This window comes from Sparus aurata, chromosome 22 (assembly GCF_900880675.1).
Source record: "Sparus aurata chromosome 22, fSpaAur1.1, whole genome shotgun sequence".
Lineage (NCBI taxonomy): Eukaryota > Metazoa > Chordata > Actinopteri > Spariformes > Sparidae > Sparus > Sparus aurata.
The window spans coordinates 26,136,582-26,158,663 of NC_044208.1; the positions used below are offsets into that span (position 1 = coordinate 26,136,582).

General features: G+C 40.4%; 2 protein-coding genes across 15 annotated transcripts in view; one reads left to right on the forward strand and one right to left on the reverse strand.

Annotated features, from left to right (window-relative positions):
• Positions 1–1,523: 1,523 nt before the first annotated feature.
• On the reverse strand, positions 1,524–21,974 carry opn8a (opsin 8, group member a). 2 transcript variants are annotated; one of them, XM_030406181.1, is made up of 4 exons: positions 21,823–21,974; positions 11,097–11,390; positions 7,417–7,742; positions 1,524–3,624 (listed from the first exon to the last, which is right to left on the reverse strand). In XM_030406181.1, exons 1-4 carry the CDS (start codon positions 21,893–21,895, stop codon positions 3,232–3,234), a joined length of 1,086 nt encoding a protein of 361 aa, XP_030262041.1. In that variant the 5' UTR covers positions 21,896–21,974; the 3' UTR covers positions 1,524–3,231. The 2 variants fall into 2 exon arrangements, with proteins under 2 accessions (XP_030262041.1, XP_030262042.1); XM_030406182.1 differs by lacking the exon at positions 21,823–21,974 and adding an exon at positions 15,825–16,019.
• Positions 15,793–22,082, forward strand: part of runx2b (RUNX family transcription factor 2b) — a 123,127-nt gene continuing 116,837 nt past the window's right edge. For 8 of the 13 annotated variants that reach the window (XM_030406162.1, XM_030406158.1, XM_030406179.1 and 5 more), the window contains exon 1: positions 15,793–15,930. The gene's annotated coding sequence lies outside the window, so the exon portion shown is untranslated. The remainder of the gene's footprint in view (positions 15,931–22,082) is intronic. The other 5 variants (XM_030406159.1, XM_030406168.1, XM_030406166.1 and 2 more) reach the window with 1 other exon arrangement.

Here is a 22,082-nt window from a genome sequence, read left to right on the forward strand (position 1 = left end):
ACTGCGAAATTAGTTTATTTATTTTTATTTTTTTAATTAAAGGAGCTGGATCAGGCTGCGTAATAAAGACTTTAATCTGAGTTAAGTTCCGTTCCATAGATGTATTTAATTATTTACACACTGTCTGTTCTTATAGTTTCCTGTACATGTTCTTATGAACGCCGAGGTCATGAGTCTGAATTTTCTCTGCAAATACTTTTATTTTTCACTAAATTATGTATCTTTCGTTTCAGTGCTACGATATTCCCATTTATCTCTTTTTATTTGCAGTGATTTCTCAAGCTGCGGTTTTCCTCATTAAACTTAAATGTCATACAATATATGTAATTCATTATTAACCGCGGTGGTAAAATACATTTTTACATAGCCATCATGTCAAAAGAGGGCCTTTTTGCTCTCATTATTGTACCATTTTCTTCTCATCTTTTTGACTTGACGTGGCTGTGAACGGCTCGGATTTATGGAAACTACAATATATTTTAATAGTGATCAGTTTCCATAGCAGAGGAAGGAATTTAATCATCCCTAGAAACTTTTCAAAATATGACGAAACACAACACATTCATACCGAGCCCACATCCTGATGTAAGAAAAAAAAACAGAAAAGGCTGACCTTAATGGCCCCGATTGGATTCAAGTGACAGTGGAACATTATATTTAGGGAACCACTAGGAGGAGCAAAGTGTTTTCACATTGATTAGACCTCTGACCCTGACTGTAAGGGTCTCTTTATGCGCCCCATTAACTGCAACATTTCTGTGTTCTCTGTATGCAGGCATAATAACAGAGCAAAGAAAAAACATTTAATCACCGTCGAGCCAAATGACACCACGACCACTCACATCCACTCGCAAAATATGAGGCTAGAAGCAGGGAAAGGTTAAGTATGGCTTAGAAGATCATTGTAAAGAGAGGAAAATAGAAAGAGCTAAAAGGAGCGTATTATGTTAAATGTGCACTTTAGAAATGCTAGTAGGTGATTTTGTTTGCTAGCTGTGTGGCTCGCAGCCAGACCGCAACCAGGAGGAGATGGGAGCCATGTTAATGGTTTATGCTGCTCCTGGCTAATGTCTGTTAGCAGGAAATTGAAATGGATGCAATTGGCCAACTAAAGGGAAGCCAGAGAACGTTGTGCCGACATCTTTACGGCGGCCTGTCCCCACCACAACGTCTCGGATGAAGCTCCTGCTCTCGATGGGTGGAACTGTAGGGAGGGAGGGCGCAGTCACTCTCATGGCCGCGTCGCTCTCTGGCCGACATATCATTTCCCCCCACCAGCGGCGAATGTTTCACCTTAGTTACCTTTACGTTGCTGCTGCGTCTCCCTTCAGTTGGTCTCGGTCAGTTACGACAGAATTATTTCCAAGGTGTTGGAAAAGCCTGTTCAAGTATAAATGCAAAAACACACAACCTCACACCAAGAGCCAAACAAACAGCTATCACATCCCAACCACAGATGACCAGTCAATATCTCAGATAGAGGAGAGGGGCTGTGGAACACTGAATAAACAAAAGACTGCGGATGGATTGCCTTTTTCTTTATTGTGATTTCTATAGAAGCACACGCAGGTTGATAAAAGGACATGTTCAGGTTTAACAGATGTGTGCTGAGATCATTCAGCTCATTCTACATTACAGCACCGTGGGTTGTCCGATTGTTCTATAATGCACACTCAATATGTTTGCACTCCACTACGGTACACGACACAAATCAAAGTAAGATCGATCTTTCTTTATCTGGGCTCTGTAATCTCCCCTTCCGAGTCTTTGTGTAGAACAGATAACCCCTGCTGGCCACGTTATACGAAACCCTTCTCCCCTCCGGCCTAGCCAATTTATCATTGCTTTTATTTCAATTCAAGGAGCAGTGCTGCAAGCTGTTCTTAATTCTTTAAATCAAATAAGCATAATCTGATAAAAAAGACAAATCACATTTTTTCTATGCACAAAACTGTGGGTATTACGAGTCCCTCGTGGCCAAATTCATGAGGAAGAATATTTAAATGCGTGGCCAAATCCATCTGCGCTGCAATGTTCACGTGCACCAGTGTCAACATGATAGAGATACAGGAAAGCTGCATTCAGATCAGATCAGATCCTCAGCAGTGCGGTTTGCAAATTGCTGTGCACTCCAACGAGTTTGTCGATAAGACTGCGCAAGCTATCAGGTCCGGAGGCCCCTGATATATAGTGTCGGTATCATGATAATTCAAATCCGACAACCATTTTCCTGACCTCGCGCTCGGCACGCCGGGGTGAGACGGTGAAGCATGTAAACGGAGGATGCCGTGGGAATAATAAAGTCAGAGTTCACCGAAGACATACATATAGTTAACGAGAGGCCAACGGAAGTTCAGTCATAAATAAACAAGAATACTTCCACTTCTTTTTCTCTCTCTCTCTCAAAAATGCCAAACATGTGACGGCTATTTTGTGTTGTGTTGCAGAGATATCTGCCGTAGTGAGCGAGCTGACAGCAGTTAGCCTCGGCCTGTCCCGGTGCCTGAGCTCCCAGTCCAGACTGCTAGCTGTGTCGCTAACCTAGCAAACGTAGGCTAAAGTTAGCAGCAGTTTAGGTTTGTAGTAGTAGGTTTGTTATTGCTGTCCCTTTTTGTTTTGAGTGTGAATTCAACTGGTGGCCAATTCTTACATATTGCACCTTTAGGATGTGCTTTGGGATGGTGTGACATTTGGTCAGAGCAAGTTAGTTCTTTCCTGCTCTAGCTTTAAGCAGAAAGACAGTGGTATGAGAGTGGTGTTTACCTTTTAATCTAAGTCTCTGCAACAAAAAAAAAAAAAAAGCAAATAAGGAATTTTCCTAAAATGTTGAACTATATTCCTTTGGGCCCGATCAGACAGAGTGCCAAGCGTCTCACATTTTGGGAGGAGTGCTCCGAATCACCAGATGATTGGCAGCGGATTATCAAACTGTCCACAACTGAATCCACAAATAAGCCATAATTAACGTAACCCTCTGTCTGCCCATTTTATATTAAGATTTGTATTCACTAGGTAGCATCTACTGACCAGGAAGTTAACTTTTAGCTAGCCAAAAGATACATTTTACTTCAGAACAATAAAGGCTAAGGGCAGGTAGTTCAGGGGTTTCCTAGTTACAGTTAAAAATAATGCAGCCGATGTCTTTTTACAAATGGCGGTGCGTTCGCAGTCGCTCAGTCTGATTGGGCACTGACGGGTCATAGAAGCAGGTAGACATCATCACGTACAGTATTATCCCAAACTCATCACCTGACTCTCAGACTGATGGCACCGAGCTCCCACTAGACCCACACATGTTTCATCAGTCCCATTTTCATAAATGTTGCAGTCCGTATCTTTTCCCATTTGGTCCTCTGCCTTCTCTACTTCAGCAGCTGAATTGAGCTGATGGGAACAACAAAACATCACTCTCTGGAGGCGTCGGAGCTCTTGCCGGGTCGTTCGTTGGAAGAAGAAATATATAACAGGGTTATACACGGTGGAGCTCTTGGCGAAGAGGCATGGTAACAGGGTGATAAGTGGAGTCATGTGGTCCTGCTCCTGGGAGTGAAACATACTCCAGAAGCTGACGCTCACGTAGGGGGTCCAGGCAATAAGGAAACCTGAGCTGATCATCACGGCCATCTGAAAGCAGAGGAGTAGACGAAAGAACAGGCGGGGGGAAGAAAGAGAATCAAAAAAGAGAAAAGCTTGGAAGATGTGAGGGGCGAGGGGTTGGTAGGAGAAGAGAAGGAGAGGAGGGAAAAATTGTCAGAAAAATAAGAGCCACCCGTTGATTTGAGAAATAATTTAGAAGAATAGTTCGACATATCTTGTAAGTAAGCCCGAGTAAGCTTGTATACAAATCACTCAACCACCAGCTGCCAGCTAAATCTGCTCAGCACAAAGACCGCAGAGAGGAGGAATCAGCTTGCCAGTGGTAGCAGAAACACATTTAACTGTCATACTGCTTTGGTTTTATCTGTGCAAAAAAGTGTAAAAACTGTTGGACTTTCTCCCTGATTCCAGCCTTTGTGTTAGCTTAAGCTAAGCAGCTGCTAGCTCTGACAAAATATTGCCCTTTCCGACTCACTCAGATACCAGCCACCTAAAAACACTTGATTTTTCCCCCATCCATTAGTTATTCAATGGGAAATTAAGGACAATGTTTATCTGGATCCACACCAAAAGTTACTAGGGTCTGTTCAGGGCCGAGAACCGTCCTCCATCCGAGTTTCATGGAAGTCAGTTCAGTAGTTTTTGTGCTACCAAGGTGACAAACCAACCAACTCGAACACATTCCCCAGAATACTAAACTATTCCTTATTTAGAGTGGAATTATGTGAAATAGCATTGGTGAGACAAAGGTCTCCAATATAAATCAAATATTATCAAGCTTGAAAGCAGCAAAACATCATTATTAATGTCAGATAAAAGTTGCCGTGTTGCCTTAAAGAACAGAGCACTCCTTCTGTTGTCCGGTAGACGTTACCACAGCATTCCAGCCTGGACTACCAGGCCCACAAAAAGCCTTTCTCTTGGGCCCATCGTGCTTCTCAGCTAGCGATATTACTCGGTGTATGCCATGGTCACATCCTATGCACATTCAATGTACAACACTACAATTTTGACAATGAATTCGTCATGTATATTTTTGCTTTTCAATGCCAGTTTTATCTTTCTTCATTTGTGATCACCGTAACATCTGAAGCCTGATGCAGTTGCTGCCTGCTAAGAATGAACCCGCGCCACAACGGGCATCTGACAAATAAACACCTTGACTCAATCAGAAAGGAGATAAAAACTGACAGGCCCAGTGGCCCGGATATAATCTCAGTTCATTGTGGTGGTGTGAAAACATCTGGGCGAGGAGGACACCAAGCCAGAGACCACTGTTCGAGATGCCGTTTCAACATTCACGAGCCTGAAATGCCCGCATATTTTTCGACGGAGACATCGGGACATTCTTAAAGCAATGTTTAAGATGAAAGATGACCTTCTTCTTTCTTCAGCAGCGCATTAATCAGAGGTGACAGACTCAGCCTTTGAGCACGAGTGAGAAGCAGAAATCACTGCGTTGCCATGGCTATGAGGGTAAGACAAAACAACAGGTCGTGGTTCTGGCAGGTGGGGTAATTCCAACCTCGATGAGGTCAGGCGGAATGAGCTGCAGTCCATCTATTTGGACCCGCGGGATTCGACTGTCTATCATGTTATGTAAGTCATCAAAGGATTGTTGATGTGCAGGAAAGGAGCATCAGCATATCCTCCGAACATGTCTGCTGCTGTTCAAACTAATAGAGTCCTCCATTGAATATTCCTCATCATTAACATGTTCACATCAGGGAACATTGAGAGATCGAATGAGTGACACACATGTAAATATTAATGACAAACCACCGTGCCGGTTAACGTAGCTGCCTTTTTGGAAGCTATCAAATGTTTTCATTACAGTAGTATGAAAAAAAAGGCCGCCCCTTTTAAGACGTTATGTACCATTAAAACTAAAAAGATAAATGCAAAAAAAGAAAAGTGTACTTTGTTATGCAGGGCACTTTCCACGTGCTGCTACATCACTTGCTATTTGGTACAGGAAGCAGGGTTGTGACCGCACACTGCTCTTTTTCTAACATGTAATAGATTAAAGCTGCTTTGAGTGGTTTTGGGGGGGGGGGGGGGGGGAAATGAGCAATAGAGTGAATGTTTAAATGGTCTACTTCCTTTTTTAAGTGTAGAGGTGGACTTTCATTCATTCAGACGGGACTGACGCGTCCTCATCTGTCCCCTAAGGAGCATGTTAAAATTCAGCTCTGGCCGTGTGATTCATAATTAATTGGAACCTAATTGATTAAAAAAAGAAAAAAGACAACACTAGTGTGGGAGAGAGAAGTAGAAAAAGAAATGTTTCAGGCACACTCAACAGCCATCTCCGCAGGGCATTTGCTTCCACACAAACAAATCCATTGTTGTCTCAGGGACCCAGATGTGTGACTAGAGTCTGACCTCCCACGCTCTGTCAAGCGCCACTGGCAGATAAGAAAAAACACTTTCTCTTCTGATCTTTGTCAAGCCCTTCCTCGGTTTGCTGCAGTCACGTTCCATGTAGCCTGACCGAAGTTTTAACCACAGATCTACAATCAGATTTAAAAGAACGAACACCTGTTGTTTAAATTTTCAAATCCCCTACAACAGCAACACTTTCAAAATCCATTCCTTTTTTTATCGACTACATAGCCAGGCAGCTTTGAAAGTTCTTTAAGTACATTTTACATCTTCAATTGGAACAAATTTAATTGTCTGAGCTCTTCAGACATGGTGGGGAAAAAGAGATACTGAGAGATTAAATTAAAGCATTGTTGTTTTTTTTCTTTTTATGGGATTCGGTCAGTTTGGTGTGTGAAACTTAAATGATCTGGGTTCAGTGCACAGTGCAAATGTAGCAAATGCATATATGTCCTCTGTATGAAGCTGTTGGCGTTGTCAGTTATTGAATTCCTCCTCCGAACTCAACATAAAGCAGCTTCGAGGCTTTGTCGAACTACCCCATTTCAGTGGTGCGTGCCCGAGCTAATTCAACTTGGCAATAAGGAAGAAATAAATAATCCCAAGCAACATCCTTTGAACACCGTTTCCTAGGGGGCCTCGCAGACAAATAACTGTGTTCGCATGATCATCTTCAAAGAAAGAAAGAAAAGAAAACAGAGTGGCTATCTTGCATATTTTAAAGCACGCCTTTGTTTGACAGCACAGAGAGAAACATGAAATAAACAGAAGCTGCTGCTGAGCTTTAAATCAAACAGATTATTATTTGTGTTATATCAGTGTGGAGAAATGGTTACATTATAAAAAGAGACTAGCAAATAATTTTTATTACATTTTTCTATCTGAGGCTGGTGCTGTGAAATCGTTGAAATCACGATCGGAAAAAGAAAGCAACCTAACGGACATAACGTCCCTGAAGCCGCAGCAGCCAAAGCTCCTCAGGATACCTTGTGTACTCAAACAAAGAGAAACAGTCGAGGCTGCAAGTGATGAAGAACTACAGTGCACTATATTTACATACCGCGCTGTACCGTACTATAGTGATTTTAATTACAAACAGTGCAGGAATTGAGTCGATTCAGTAACTGGAAAAGCATTTGCAACGGATGCGTGTATTTATTTTCATGTAATAAAAATATAAATGTCAATTAGAAGGAAGGGGAATGAATAAAAAGAAAAACCGGGACAGACGTGAATATTTAATCACTTCTTCTCTTTCTCTGCTTCTCTATGCGAATAGTTTTTTTGCACCAATTTGACACGTGCTATGTTATCATTTTGTTCTTAGGGTACGTGTATAAGCATAAAGTTCTGCAACTTAACACACACACACATCCACTGTTTCAAATTAAACTCAAGGGATACGGGCTACAGCATCGATCGTTTTTTACTTACAAGGGTGATCTTCTTCTCAATATTGCCGTATTGAAAATCGTTGCTCTGGATGGACTGGTACGCCCTGTGCAGCTTCCAGGCGATCCCAAAGTAGGTGAAGACGATGGCCAGGCAGGGGAGGAATGTGCAGAGAATAGACAGAGTCATGATGAAGGTGGCGTGGTTTAAGGACTCCCCATAGCCGGTCCAGTCGATCGAGCAGGCGAGTCCAAACGGCTCCGGGCCGTAGCTGCCCCAGCCCAGCAGAGGAAACAAGGCCCACAGAGTAGCATACAGCCAGATCCCACAGATCACCATGAGGATGGTCCTCCTCTTGAACCTTACGCCTGTACACAAACAGATTATAGATTCAGTTAAGATTGTCAACTATATGGCACAACTGTCTTTTATATAGCTACACAACAGCATACTAACTCCTGTTTTATGGATTTTAAGCAGCGACTACACAACAATAGAGTACATCACCTCTTTCAGTGGTTGGCGTGTATTGCAGAAATGCTGACAAAAATGCAGAAACAAAAAAAACCCCATAAATGTACTATGTGCGAGTGTAAAAACATAGTCGTAACTCACTTAAATAATCTGAGGCTGAACGCACGGGAGGCAACTCCTTCCCAGTAACTCCTTCACCTTAATGTCTGCTTATTCTGTGGGGTAACTAAACACTCAGCAAGCTAGTGCAACACTTCACAGTCTCTCTTATCGCTCTGCCGACCTTAACCGTCTTAACATTAAAGGCAAAGTGCACCACTTCTGTAGTTCTGGATTTTCTACTCAAAGCAGAGAACACAATATAACATGAGTGAAAGTCTGCAAACTGTCAGTAAGTAAACCAGAGAATAAAAGTAATCTAGTAATCTACGTAATAAAATCTTCTGAGTGTGCAAAGTAACATTTTACCTATAAAATGTAAGAGTACAAGTACAAGTACAAGTACAAAATATGCAAGTAAAGTACAAGTACCTTGAAATTATTCTTTGTTACATAACTTAGTAAAAGTAAAGGTGCATTCCATCATGCACCTTCATGTCCATATGGTACATCTGCATGAATAAGACTGAAAGTTTTTCTCAGTCATCCAGTTCATGGTAATTCTAGCTGCTGTATCTTCGGCAGTTGGACTTGTTCCAGTTGCTTGAAGACGTTTCACCTCTCATTCAAGAGGCTTCTTCAGGTCTAACTAACTAGAGGGGAGGTGCATGCTTTTAAACGCTCTGTAATAGTCCTTACAGAGTTGAACATTACGTGTAAACAGCGTCAGTGGATGTTTCAGCTCTGTGGGGAGCTGTACACAGGTTGTCTCCCACTGTTATGTGCTCACAAGAATCAATTTCGGTTCAAAGTTCCTCTGACTGCGTAGAGGCAACATGCATCCTAATAGCGGACTGATCCGCTATAACCACATCAATTTGCACCCATAGCTGAGACTTAATCCACAGCAGTCACATATAAATCCAACTCCGACCCTTAAGTGCACAGAATACTCTTCTGCTTATTCCCCGTTGTGCCAATTATCATGGCAGGCATCTTAAAGAAGGTTGCAAAGGAAACTATATGCAGCATAGAATACAGAGTAAGACAGATATCGCCACTCCGTTAGTGAAGGATGTTGAGCATTAGATGTGGAAATGAAAGTCGACGTGTGTGGATCTACATGGGATGACGTACGATTCGATGAATATATGAACCTCAGATCACTTCAGTCTCAGTATTGAGATTATTCAAAGCTATACGCAAGTTTTATTACTGTGTGCAGCACATTGTCAGTAGAGAACCTTTGCATTTTCACACACTGTGAATACTAAATGAACATACATCCAAATAAAGTCAAGTTTAACTTTATTTAGCTTCGTCGATGCTGTATTTTCTTGGAGTGTATGAAATGCATAATTTACATTCTCCTGGCAGAAGAAACTGCCTTTGTTAAGGCAGTTCTTATCCTTTCACACTTTTACGTTCTGCCTGTGGCAGCAGCCAGACAAATACAGCAATGTGCTACTACAATCAGAGGTTGTGAGGCACAAGGGCTCATGGGTATGCCCAAAGACGGCAGCTTGTATATAATCAACGTGGCATCACCAAGTCACAGTATCTATGCAAGCGATAAGAGACAAGAATACTAACTTAGACAGTGTGGTCATTTCCTACAAGTAAGGTCCTTAAGGACTATGCCATATATATCGTATGAAAAATGAGTTGTATTAATGTGTTATTCATCAGACTATGCGGTGTGTACAGCGTGCTTTGCTTAAAACTAATTGCCTGACACCCAGTAAAAAACTTGTTCAGCAAGCTAAACAAAGATTCAACTAGGAGTTAGCCAAGCTATTGCAAATCAATAAATCATGGGTGTGCAGATCTAGTAGTGCAGTGTGGTGATTTAAAAGTCAACATTTGATGACCAGGTTAACTTCTGAGAATCCTTGTGACCTTAGATAAGAGTGATTGCTTCCTCTAAACAATGATTTCTTGAAGCCAGCTGATAATCATTAAGAACCAGACCCACAATTTTTGGAAAATAACCCTTTAAATGGTGACTACTGGTGATATTTTTGAAAAAAATGTCATTTTCAGAATTTCAGAATCAGAATCTAAGACATGTGATAGTGTAGAAGTTGACATTGCTGCTTGAAAATATGTTAACCTCTTGAGCATTAGAGAACTTTTTTACCATTATTTTCTTTATCATTATACATTTCTTATGGAAACAGAATCTGTTTCAGAAGTCAGTGGGCCACATGACATGGAAGCTATTGAGAAAAAAAAATTCTGCATATTAATATTCATATAAAATAGAGGAAGCACTAAAATACAATAAAAGGGGCTTTGTCTTATTTATCCAGTTTATTAATATAATCTGCTGCTGGTTTGGAGTCATTTGGTCACATGACATGGAAGATATCGAAAAAAACTGCAGTTATTTTGTATTAATGTATTTATGCTAAGTAATTTAATGACGGTCCCTAAATCAGTCTCCAGTGATTCAGCGCGAGGCTCTGGGAGGTGAGCTGACCGTCCTCCTGCTGCTGACACTGGGAGAACCTCAGTAAAGTCGCGGCTGGACCCGAGTGAACATCCGCCGAATATCCAACCTGAAACTAACTTCACCACGGTTCTATGAGTCGCCTGTTGCAGCCTTTGAATAGGTTGACAAGGATTTCAGTCACTCAACTTACACGGTGACTTGTAGAAATTATACAAATAGCAGTAATGACAATAATAATCGATTTCAAGATAACTTAGGGTGAAGTGCTTTCACTGTGTGCAACTTAAATTCGCCATTCGCCCGTGATTTTTTTTTTGCGGCAGCGCAAAAAATCCCACAGGAGAATGCGTATAGGGGAAACACTGACACATCAGATAACCTTCCGCAATGATTGCAGGCTCTTTGGTGGAGCTCTGCTTTCAATGAAGTTCCGTCGTGACAAATGAATGAACTACTTGTGGAGTGACATGAATCAGAGGCACAAACAACGTTGACAGCGGTGGCCGGTCATTGTGTTTACCAATACCTGACCCGTGCCTCTCGCACACACGACCCCCCCCCCAAAAAAACAACTCTCCAGTTCTATGCGATTCACTTGAATGACCCAATTGTCCAAGAAAACGGCGATTGTCGCAGAAAAGCGACAAGTTTGCAGGTATGAGAACTGTTTGGATCTTTTCTAAGATGGCACTACCTGTCTTGGGTGGACTTCCTGTTACCAGGTACCTGACCATCCCCATCACAGCCAGAGTAATGATGCTGGTTATGCTGAAGATCATGCCCATCAGGCTGTAGTAGAGGCAAGTCGTGTCACCTCCGATCCAGGCGTGGTTAAAGGCTGAACTGATGGACAGAGGGTACATGCTCAGGGCCATTCCGATGTCTGTTATGGCCAAGTTCACCGTCAGCAGCTCGGGAGCTTTGAGCAGGGTGACTCGACGAGCTGCGCAGACCAGGACCGCCGCATTCCCCAAGATGGAGAGGATGGCTGCGGGAAGGGAAAGGAAGAGGACAGAGAAACAAGAAAAGTAGCACACCAAAATTACATAAAGCAACATGGAAGCTAATGACAGTGTAATTGTTATATGCTTAAACATGCAGTGTATAAGAATTGACCACCTGTTAAACTGAAGGAAATAAGGCCAACATATCCAAAGAATAACCACTCACTGCTGCTAGATGTAGCCTCATTAGCTAGTAAGCTCAGTTGACCGTGCAGCTAGCGGTCGTAGTAGTTCTGATCTGCAGCACCGGGGGATTGTTGGTGTTGTTTACTAACAGACTATCACCTCTTAATAATATGGCTATAGGCTAGCTGGTTAGCATGCTAACTTCAATTGATATCACTGTAACGGAATACATATTCACAAAATTGTTATTTCTTCTCATTCTATTGATAATTGAAGTTAATTTTTGAATGTTTTAACTAAAATTCGTACGCATTGCAAAGTCAGATGGAAAAGGTATTAAAGCACTAACGTCCTTAACTTCTCTACAACATATCATTACGCTCGAAGAGGTGCAAAAAGTAAGCGTGCACAACCCAAGTGTCATGTTTCCATCATTGCTGTTATTAGCCGGAGCCGATTAACGCCTGCAATGACAACTGCAGAGTCATTTGACCTGGAAATGAATGCCAATGGTACTCTTTCCAACTAAAGACAGGCGTTAGTGGTTATCTGTTTGTCTTTTATCCAGAGTATCCCTGTACAGAGAAAGGCTGTGATGATAAAAGATGTGATTCTTTACAGCACTGTTTCATGGACCCCTTCCATGAAACAGAAACGGTGGCTATTCTCTGACCTCAGTTGCCGTATGTTTCTCCCCTGCCCCCCCCCCCCCCCCCCCAACCCCAGGCTTACTGATAGGGTTGTCCTGGCGCCATGCTTGGTTTAATCCAGACAATGCAGAGTAGTGTGCAGGGACTGGCTGTTGGTGAGACGTTTAGACAGACACTGATGATTGGAAATGTTCTGTGTAATATTTCCCTCCTTGGGGACCCATCCTACGAGAGACACATTATACAGCTACTCTGAAGATTCTTTGAGAAGATTCAGACGGTCTGTGATTTTTATCTGAGGCGTGACATTGTACATCACTGACAACACGCTTCACGTCACAACTGTGCCGGAAACAGGGAACTAGACCAGTGAAAGTAACCTCAAGCATACGTTAGGCAGCATGGAGGCCAGTGACCATATTACATTGATTGTTTGTACTTTTTACTACAGTACGTTTCTTTACTGGCCACCACGGGATGTTGATAATGTGTCATCACATCGCGTGGCGGGAAATACGTCAGAGCCAAGCTGAGCCAAGGTGATAAAGACCTGTGCCGAGTGCATGGTCAATTGACCAGGGTGTAAATGCCAAGTGAACATTGCACACAAAAGCTGATCTTGGCTGGCTTAAGTGGGATTTTTGACCATATTACAACACATTACTTCTCGTTTCTCTAAAGGGCGACTGAGGAGTTTTCCCCTCCTCTCTTAGCTCTTAGCTTTTCTCTCGGATCCAACCTTATGATTCCAACCCTCACACCCTGCACTCTGTTTTTAATTATAGGGACCACACACCACTGCCCAAATATTAATGCCCAGAATCAGCCTAAAAGGGGAGGGGGATTATTTTTGTTTAAGTCTGTGCATTGTTTTATTAGGATAATCCTTCTGCCTTTAAATAGTACAAAAACACAGGCAAACTAATGAGACATAGTTTGGTAGGTGGACTTTACCACATGACGTGCATTTTTCATGCATATTTTACTGTAAATCACCACGAGTTCAAGTTATGACCATGCAAAACAGAGTTTCAGTTTATTGCAACATAATCTGATTATACAGAGTTTCAGAGTATGTTTATGGACAAAGGCTGATGCTGAGTGCATGTGATTGAAATGCTCCTCCCATGAGGTAATGATACATATCTAAAAGGAACATACAGTATAGGCTGCCATCAGTGGACCAAACCTAGAAATGATTCAGAACTAATGTTTCATTATGTAGTGATAATGTGTATTATAAAGAAAGGGGAATAATCTGATCAGATTAGGTTCAGATTGATAACCTCTTTTTCACTTTTAAGCAGGTAACCACTTACGAGTGACGGATCACATTTTGAAGATAATTTCTTTTAGTCCTATGATGTGATTCTAAAAAAAACCCAAACATTTTGACCATGACTACAAAGTTAACGTCTGCAGCATTAGATCGATTGGTTGTTGTGTTCTGGGTTCAAGTGGTTTACATAATATCTCTCTCTTACATAAGCTTATGGGAATTTGATTGATACAGCATGAAATATTTGTTGACATGTTTCCATTTTTAAATAGTCCTTTTTAATCTGGGAAAGAGTGTATCAGGTTTTGTTCCCCAAGTAATGGAATATTCTCTCTGAGAGCAACCTTGACACAGGATAACTCCATTCATCCACTATTCATGGACTCATCATTGTTACAAGAAAACATTTGTGCACAGTCTCTATTAGCAGATATTTTTGTGTGATGATGATTTGGTACGTAGATGCTTTGAGCGGGAGACCTTGGCAATAACATAAATATAAAGTGTCTTTATTGTAAATTGACATGGACATTTGGTGCATCTATTGGTTTTGTCGTCATAGCTGATCCTCATTCACAGGAAACGCTCACGGAAACAGCAGCTGTTTGGGAAAAAAACAACACATTCTGTGCTGTGCATGCACCTTTAGACTTAAAGGCTCCCACTGGCGACCAAATCCAATGTCATGCTACTGCTAGAGGTCTTTATACTGTGCTCTTGTATTTGAAGGTAAAGGTGTCGACTCGGCCTCCAAACACATGGATTGAGCATCCATTTGATGTGCTGGAACAAGTCCAATCCATGGAGGCCACCCCAGGGATCAGACTTGACTCTGACCTCTCGTGGCAGGAACAAGCGACCTCTGGGGTGTCCTGTGGTGTCTTGTAGTGATGGGAACTCCGGCTCTTTGTAGTGAACCGATCATTTGGCTCAGCTAAGCACAAAGAATTGGACTCTCAGCTCCCAAATGGCTCTTTAGTTAGTTCCAATTCTGGCTTTTATAATTCAGCCAAATTTAGCAATGTTTTGCATCATGGTGGGTGCGTTTGCACGTATATGAACTACTTACTTATACTAAACAGACTACGATCATTCTACTATCAAAATCAAACGCTTTATTGTGTTTTTAACGCTTCATTTACATTGAGCCATGATTTGTGTGCTGCCAACATGTGCAACAAACGAAAGTCTCATGCTGGAGTCGTAATTTTACCAGAAAGGAGACGTTTCTGAAAAACTATGTTCAGCATCCTATTCTATCTTGCATTGGTTTATTTAAAAAAGAAAAGAAAAAAAAACAGCTCTCAGTCAGGAGCTCATTTAAAGGAGCGAGATCAATGAGCAGACTCATTCACACGGACACACGACGAGTGTCTGGTGGCAGATCCTTTGAGCCTTGTGGGTTGCGAGCACATCTCTCTCAAGCACGTCTGCTATGACACTCTACAAACCCCTCATTGCTACAGGTGTAGTCGTATGATGTCAATTATTCCTCCTCTGCTCAGGATTTGCAGTTCAACTTCTGGATTCCTGGGCTTTATCATTTCCCCAAGATCATTTTCCTGCATTTCCAATGACATCTTGACTCAGCCCCTCACTAAACATTGCTTGTGATTGTTTGCATAAATCAGATGTACTTCAGGTTGTAAAAAGAAAAAACACTCCTGGCTGAGGTTCATGCCTTTTTTTCCCCCACTTTCATCAAGTTCCGGTCTATGTGGCTCATCTCAACATCAATACAGCCTTTTAATTTTTCATTTTATTGATAGATGGTTAAGTCTTGAAGGTGATCCTTGATCCCTGATTTTATTGTGTTTTTTGTACTAAAAAATTAAATCAATTTTCCCAAATGCATCTATCCTCCCATGATGGAGAACATGAAATAAACACATATATGTTGAATATGTGAATTTTCTCCGCTGCAGCTGTGGCTGACTGGAGACAATTTTAACAGTTGTTGCCCCATTATAAACCTAACATTTTATTATATTGTAAGGCAAAAATCCTTTCCAGTGGATTCTGACTGAGTGTGTTTCTCTTGTGAAGCCTTAACCCTGCATTATTTCAAGTTTAAGGGGCACTCAGGGACATTAAACACCACAACATGCTGGGAGTTAGCTTACACAGCTAAAGCTAACAGGCTAAAATTTTAGCAACCATGACGGAGAGGACAACAGTAAGTTAGTATTTTCTTTTTTTGTGTGTGTGTTTTCTCTCTGACCAGGTTATATTCCACACCATATTTCCTGGGTCTTTAGCAAGCTAAAACATCCATTATGTTCACTAGCCACTCGTTAGCTAACAGTTAGCCTCATAAGGTTTGACTGTCAGCAGCTACGTAACGGTTTTTTACGACCACATACCTCCTTGTATCAGGGGGAGCTGAAAGCCGTTGAACGGCGTTGGGGAACGTAGCGTCTTTGAACCTGCTTAGAGGGAAGCATGTCTTGCCAAATATCCACTCTTCAGGTAAGAGTTCCTGTTATTATTAACGTTTTATCTTTATGTTAAATAAGGACACAATGTTTTTTTAGCATACTCTTGTATTGTGACGTAGCTAACACTGTAATGTAACACTAGGTCGCTGGTTTTTGTTTTTCCCGAATGCTAATTGTACTTGGAGAAACGTTAGCTAGCTAGTATTGTGTTACCTTGGAGGTAAAATGTGATGTGGCTATGTTAGGTGTTGTTGAAAGGTGTAGGTTGAGTTACCCCGATGTGTATATATGTATTGTACCCTGTAATACTGTAATTTAACAGCTTTATTTAGAAGGAAGCCATTAGCATGATATATTGTGAGCTGCTGTGCTGAAAAGAAAGGTTCAGTGTACATTGATACTGTGAACCTGCTGTATTTCTACTTATTTTAGTTTAATACACGTTTTGCCACTTTACTGTCATAGACATTTTAGGGATAATTACTATGATCATGAGACACAAAAGACAGCTTACATACAACAATGCTCCAATATAGACTTGCACCAATGTACTGACAATTTCAAGCATTTCCGAAATGTCTGATGAGGAGCAGTGTTGCTCCAATTATCACTGCATTGCTGCATTAAATAAGTGGATGTTGGAGCCTTGCAGTGAGTGTGATCTGTCTTTTTGTTACAAGTTTTACTCATTTTCAACTTGGCACCTACACATTTTTGATTTGGATGTGTGACCAAGTAGTTTTATGCTTGTTCCATTGTGAGCTTCAAACCCGCCTTTGTGTCAGTGCCTGGATTGCAGCAAAGAAGTGCTGTACGGTGTATAATTTGATTATATATATATATATATATATATATATATATATATATATATATATATATATATATATATATATTTATATGGCTAAAGGATACAAGCGTTTTATGTTGTTGTCAGCTGTACACAAACATGTTTGGGCAAGTGAGTATCCAATTATTTTGCAGAATAGGCTAATTGTGAAAATGCAGTGATTGTGACTTCTTTCCTAGAAAAACCTTGAAAAACAGTGTGACATTTGGGATGTGTTAATACAGATTGTAGTGATATGCAATGCTTGTACTGCAGCTTGCAAGTAAGGTTAGAAACACCACTTCAACACTAGAATAAGCGAGTATTTGCAGGTTTTTTTTTTTTAAATTTGCCTAGACTTTTTTTCACATTGCCAGGAGACGAGCCTTTCTGTTTGATTACTTTGTGTGTAACGTTCTTCGTCCTGAACGTCACTACAGCGGGGTCAAATGACGAAGGAGTGAATGCCAATTATCCACATTCACTTGGAAGACAAATGGTAAATGTCAGTGGGTGTTAGTGGTGTTTTTGTAAATTGTGAAAGGTGTAAAACAATATAGGTGACGGCAACTGATTATCATAGAGGGGTGAGTAATGTGTCAAGATTTACTCAATGGTAACCTTCAAGCTGACAGAAAATCAGTCTTAGTCTTTTGTGAGAAGGAAGGGAATTAGAAAGGCTGTTCGACAGGTGAGAGGGGTTCTTTAGAAATCTAAGAGGCATTAGGACCAGAAAAAACAGGTGCCAGAATAGAAAATATCCTGAAGCTTTCCACCTCCTTTGCACTCCAAAGAAAGGACTGCAGGCTACTGTGTAGGTTAAATAATTGTGCAGTCAGATAGATTTTTTCAAAGCACATAAATCACTTAATCAAGTAGATTGTCTGTTTTGCTGGTAACTCATCTACAGCTGTCAGTGTTTTAACCATTGGGTTCCTTTTTGTTGGATTGTTTTTAAAGATTTTTAGGTTTATTATGGGTTAGATATCTGTTTTAATGTACGATGTGCTGCACATGATTAATTTGACTATTTTAGTCTTCTGTTCTTCCGTTTTTGTTCAAGGGAGCCCACAAAGACAATTTCCAATCAATCATGCTGATATGGCAAAGTGCTGAATCTTGAAAATCTTGAAATAGTATAGGAGAGGACTGTGTCTATTTTCATTTTTGCTGTAGTTGTTTTATCATTATACCTTTATAATTATAGATATTTTTTATGCATTTCCAATGACATCTTGACTCAACACCTCACTAAACATTCATTGTGATTGTTCACATAAATCAGACGTACTTCAGGTTGTGAAAGAAAGCACTCCTCGCTGAATTTCATGCCTTTTCCCACTTTCATAAAGTTGCCCCTCTTGTTCCGGTCTATTTGGCTCATCTCACAGCCACCACCTATGCTTCAAGGCTGCCTTTCACAGCGGAGTCAAATGATGAAGGAGTGAATGCCAATTATCCACATTCACTGGAAGATGAAAAGTAGATGTCATCGGGTGTTTGTAGTGTTTTTGTCAATTGTGATGGATGTAAAACAATGTCGGTGACAGCAGCTGATTTTCGTATAGGGGTGAGTAATGTGTCAAAATTGCCCTCAATGGTATTTTTTAAATTTTTTTATTTAACCTTTATTTAACCAGGAAAAAAGACTCATTGAGATTAAAAATCTATTTTACAAAAGTGTCCTGGCCAAGAAAGGCAGCAGCATAATCATACATACACACAAACACAAGGTAGACATAAACATCAAAGACACTTAGGACCCTAAGTGTCTTTAAAGGTAACCTTCAAGCTTCAAGTCTTTTGTGAGAAGGAAGGGAATTAGAAAGGCTGTTTGCCAGGTGAGACGGGATCTTTAGAAAACTAAGAGGCGTTAAGACCAGAAAAAACAGGTGCCAGAATAGAAAATATCCTGAAGCTGTCCTCCTCCGTAGCACTCCAAAGAAAGGACTGCAGGCTACTGTTTAGGTTAAATAATTGTACAGTCAGATAGATGTTTTCAAAGCACATAAAGCACTTAATCAAGCGGATTGTCTGTTTTGCTGGTAACTCATCTACAGCTGTCAGTGTTTTAACCATTGGGTTCCTTCTTGTTGGATTGCTTTTAAAGATTTTTAGGTTTATTATGACCGAATTACCGACCGAATTCCCCCCGAAGTACCGAGTATCGATTCACGTGAAGTCAGTCGGTACCACATTTCGGTACCTGAACGCACATTCGGGACATGGACTGAACGTAGAGTACGTTGCATTCTCTGTCAGAAAGACAACAAATTTGTCTTCAAAATAAGAGCTTTACATTGCAGCCCATTGGAGTTTAGAACTGGGTTCTTAGCGGGGGGCTTTTAATTTGAAAGTAACGACCGGTAGTAGCTTGCCGCTACAACAACAAGCGGACAATGAAGACAGCTACAGAGACCGAGGAGACGCTAGCATCTCCTGGATCTCAGCAGCTGTCCAGTTGCTCATCTTGACGTCTGCGGATGAAGTGATGGACTGACTGCTGTGATCAGCTGTTTCCTGGTTTTGAAACTCCCCGGCTGTGGGTCGCACCATAGACACAAATACATAGACGCCTCATTGAGCGCTGGACCGTACGTCAACATCGCCGCCATATTGGAGGAGGCAGCTCAGCCCCGTGAACTAATACGAGTCAATGAAGTGAACTTTATAAAGCTCATTTCTACAAAGTGCTATAAGTTAATGTGTCTCATTTACACATTCACACACGTACGGATATATTCAGGAAACAGATACAAACAAAAACAACCTAACGTTCTCTGATGACTATAAACATTAACTTCTTATATGTTCAGTCTGCAGGTCCGCACCAAACCACAATATGTATTTTATATGTATGTGATGATACATGACAGTTAAATATTTAATCTGTGTCAATAATAACCAGATCCTGACATGTAAATGTGACATCTTTTTACCATACCTTCAACTTGTGTAATTAAATTTAAGTTTAAATAACTGACTTCATAATGTATGAATCAGAATCAGAAATACTTCATTGATGCCCGACGAGAAACTGCAGCGGTACAGATGCTCCCATTCAAAGTCAAGAATATGCAGAAAAATAGTACTACTACTACTACTACTACTACTACTACTACTACTACTACTACTACTACTACTACTAATAAAAATAATAATAATAATTAAAACTATATATGGTGCATATTTATAATAGTAGCCCACTGCAACTTTACTCTGTTTTTACTATAATTAAATGTTATTTTATACAATATCATATGTTATAATGTTCTTTCATGGAGTATATCTCTATTCTGCTGAAAAAAGAAAGCAGGCTCACTGCTGCTGCAGATTCTTATCTTGATTTGCAGACTTTGTTAATTTGTTGTCGCCATGATTGTTATTATTAGTACTAAGATCATCCAAAATCAAAATAACTTTAATTACCACACATATACGCAAAAAAGTACCGAAAACAGGTACCGATATATACCGCTACCGATTCGCAGGTACCGAGTATTGGTACCGTATCAGTTCATATGTGAAAGGTACCCATCCCTAGTGCTGTGTGTGATTAATTTGACTATTTTAGTCTTCTGTTTTTCAGTTTTTGTTCTAGGGAGCGCATGAAGACAAATTCCAATCAATGATGCTGATATGGCAAAGTACTGAATCTCGAAATCTTAAAACAGTATTGGAGAGGACTGTGTCTATACATTTTTGCTGTAGTTGTTTAGATTTGCCAGAAATTACAGACGTGACCTGAGGAGTAGGAGTGTGCCAAAATATCCATACTACGATATATCGCGATATTTCATCTTGAGGTACGTTATCGATACACTGGTGCCAAATATCGATATTAAGAAATGTAAAACAAACCAAAAAAAATTTTGCAGGCACCAATTTTTTTTTTGGCCAACCACTACCACCCCTCTTCGGAGGACAGCTTTATCTTTATTCAAACATAGGTATACAACCAAATAAAATTTTAAAAATGGTTTAAGTAGCTCTGAAACCCACACATATAGATATTTAATGATAGTTGAAGTCAGTGTGTGTGTTAATAAGAGACACTGTGCAATATACTCTCTGTTTACTTGGCCGTCATTCATGTGAAATTGATTGACAGTGTTTTGTAATTCCTGTGAAATGGATTCAGTGCAGTCAATAGATTCTGAATATCTTCAGTGACACAGATATCGTGATGTATCGTGGATGAAATTTCTTGCAATATATCGATTATCGCAGAATCGCTGTATCATAATATTATCGTTATCGTGGGCAAAATATCGTGATAGTATCGTATCGCGAGGTACCTGGTGATACCCAGCCCTACTGAGGAGGGTGTGTGTTGTGGGTGAATCTCTTACATTCAGTATTACCAATGCAGATGATGTCTATCTTAAATGACTGTTGCATAAGACAATATACGATCTGTTCATTGATAGAAGGACAGAAGCTAATTTTTAGCTAAGTTTCATTTTATGCACATTTGTACCTTGGACCCCAGTGTTGTTGTGGTTCTGAAAACGGTCAATATTCGGCACAAAATGGGGAATTAATACTGAACAGGTATTTTGACACTGAAATCGAACCCCTGAAAGTGTCTATGATAAAGATAAAGAGAAAAAATAGATTTTTAGTTGTATTGCAAGATACAAGTATCGGTCTTGAAGGGTAATGGGTAGATGCAGGAAAGGCAATCATTGGACATGTGTGTCATGGTTAGGTTTAAGTTAGGTTAAGTAGTCACACAGTTAGAAAAATCTGTCACCTATAGATATAAAAAATGTTAATGGCCAAGATGCATTGTATCCTTCTGAATCGGACAAAAATTTCATCAAATATTGTGGTGCCTAAAGATTCCCACCCCCGTGTACTTTCAAAAAGGAGGGCACACAAAATAAAAATGCCCAACAGAGTTTTAAAAAATGTCCTATTTCAAAGCCATTTGTTGTTTTTACCTCCGTGTTCACTGGCATTTGAATGAGGTGTCCATTTTTTTTAATTCTAAAATAAACAATGCAAGCTCAAAATATTAATCAGACATTTCACATTTTCACAACTGTCAACATGATTTGGCATTGAAAGAAGTAAGCAATGTAGGCTACTTACCGATAATCACCAGGTATATTCCTGCCCAAAAATCAGCAATAGGTGACAGTTTGGACATGTACTTTTCATCCATGTTTTTTTTCCTGTCAGTGGTTAAAAACAGAGACACAAATTCCTTCCAGAAATAATAGAAATTCTAGCAGCCCTCATATTCTTACTGAATGATGTAGCATTCGTCACCTATTATACAGGCATGGACGGTTTACTGTTCACAAATGATCGACAGACCCTCATCTCACCCTGAAGTAAGCCATGCAAAC

What these genes read in the sequence shown, in the direction of transcription:
- opn8a (XM_030406181.1), bottom strand. Translation starts at nt 21,895, where the DNA reads ATGGATGAAAAGTACATGTCCAAACTGTCACCTATTGCTGATTTTTGG. An exon ending in AATATACCTGGTGATTATCG is followed by an intron (nt 11,391 to 21,822) that starts GTAAGTAGCCTA and finishes CCCTTCCCGCAG; the next exon opens with CCATCCTCTCCATCTTGGGG. An exon ending in AGGAAGTCCACCCAAGACAG is followed by an intron (nt 7,743 to 11,096) that starts GTAGTGCCATCT and finishes GTTTGTGTACAG; the next exon opens with GCGTAAGGTTCAAGAGGAGG.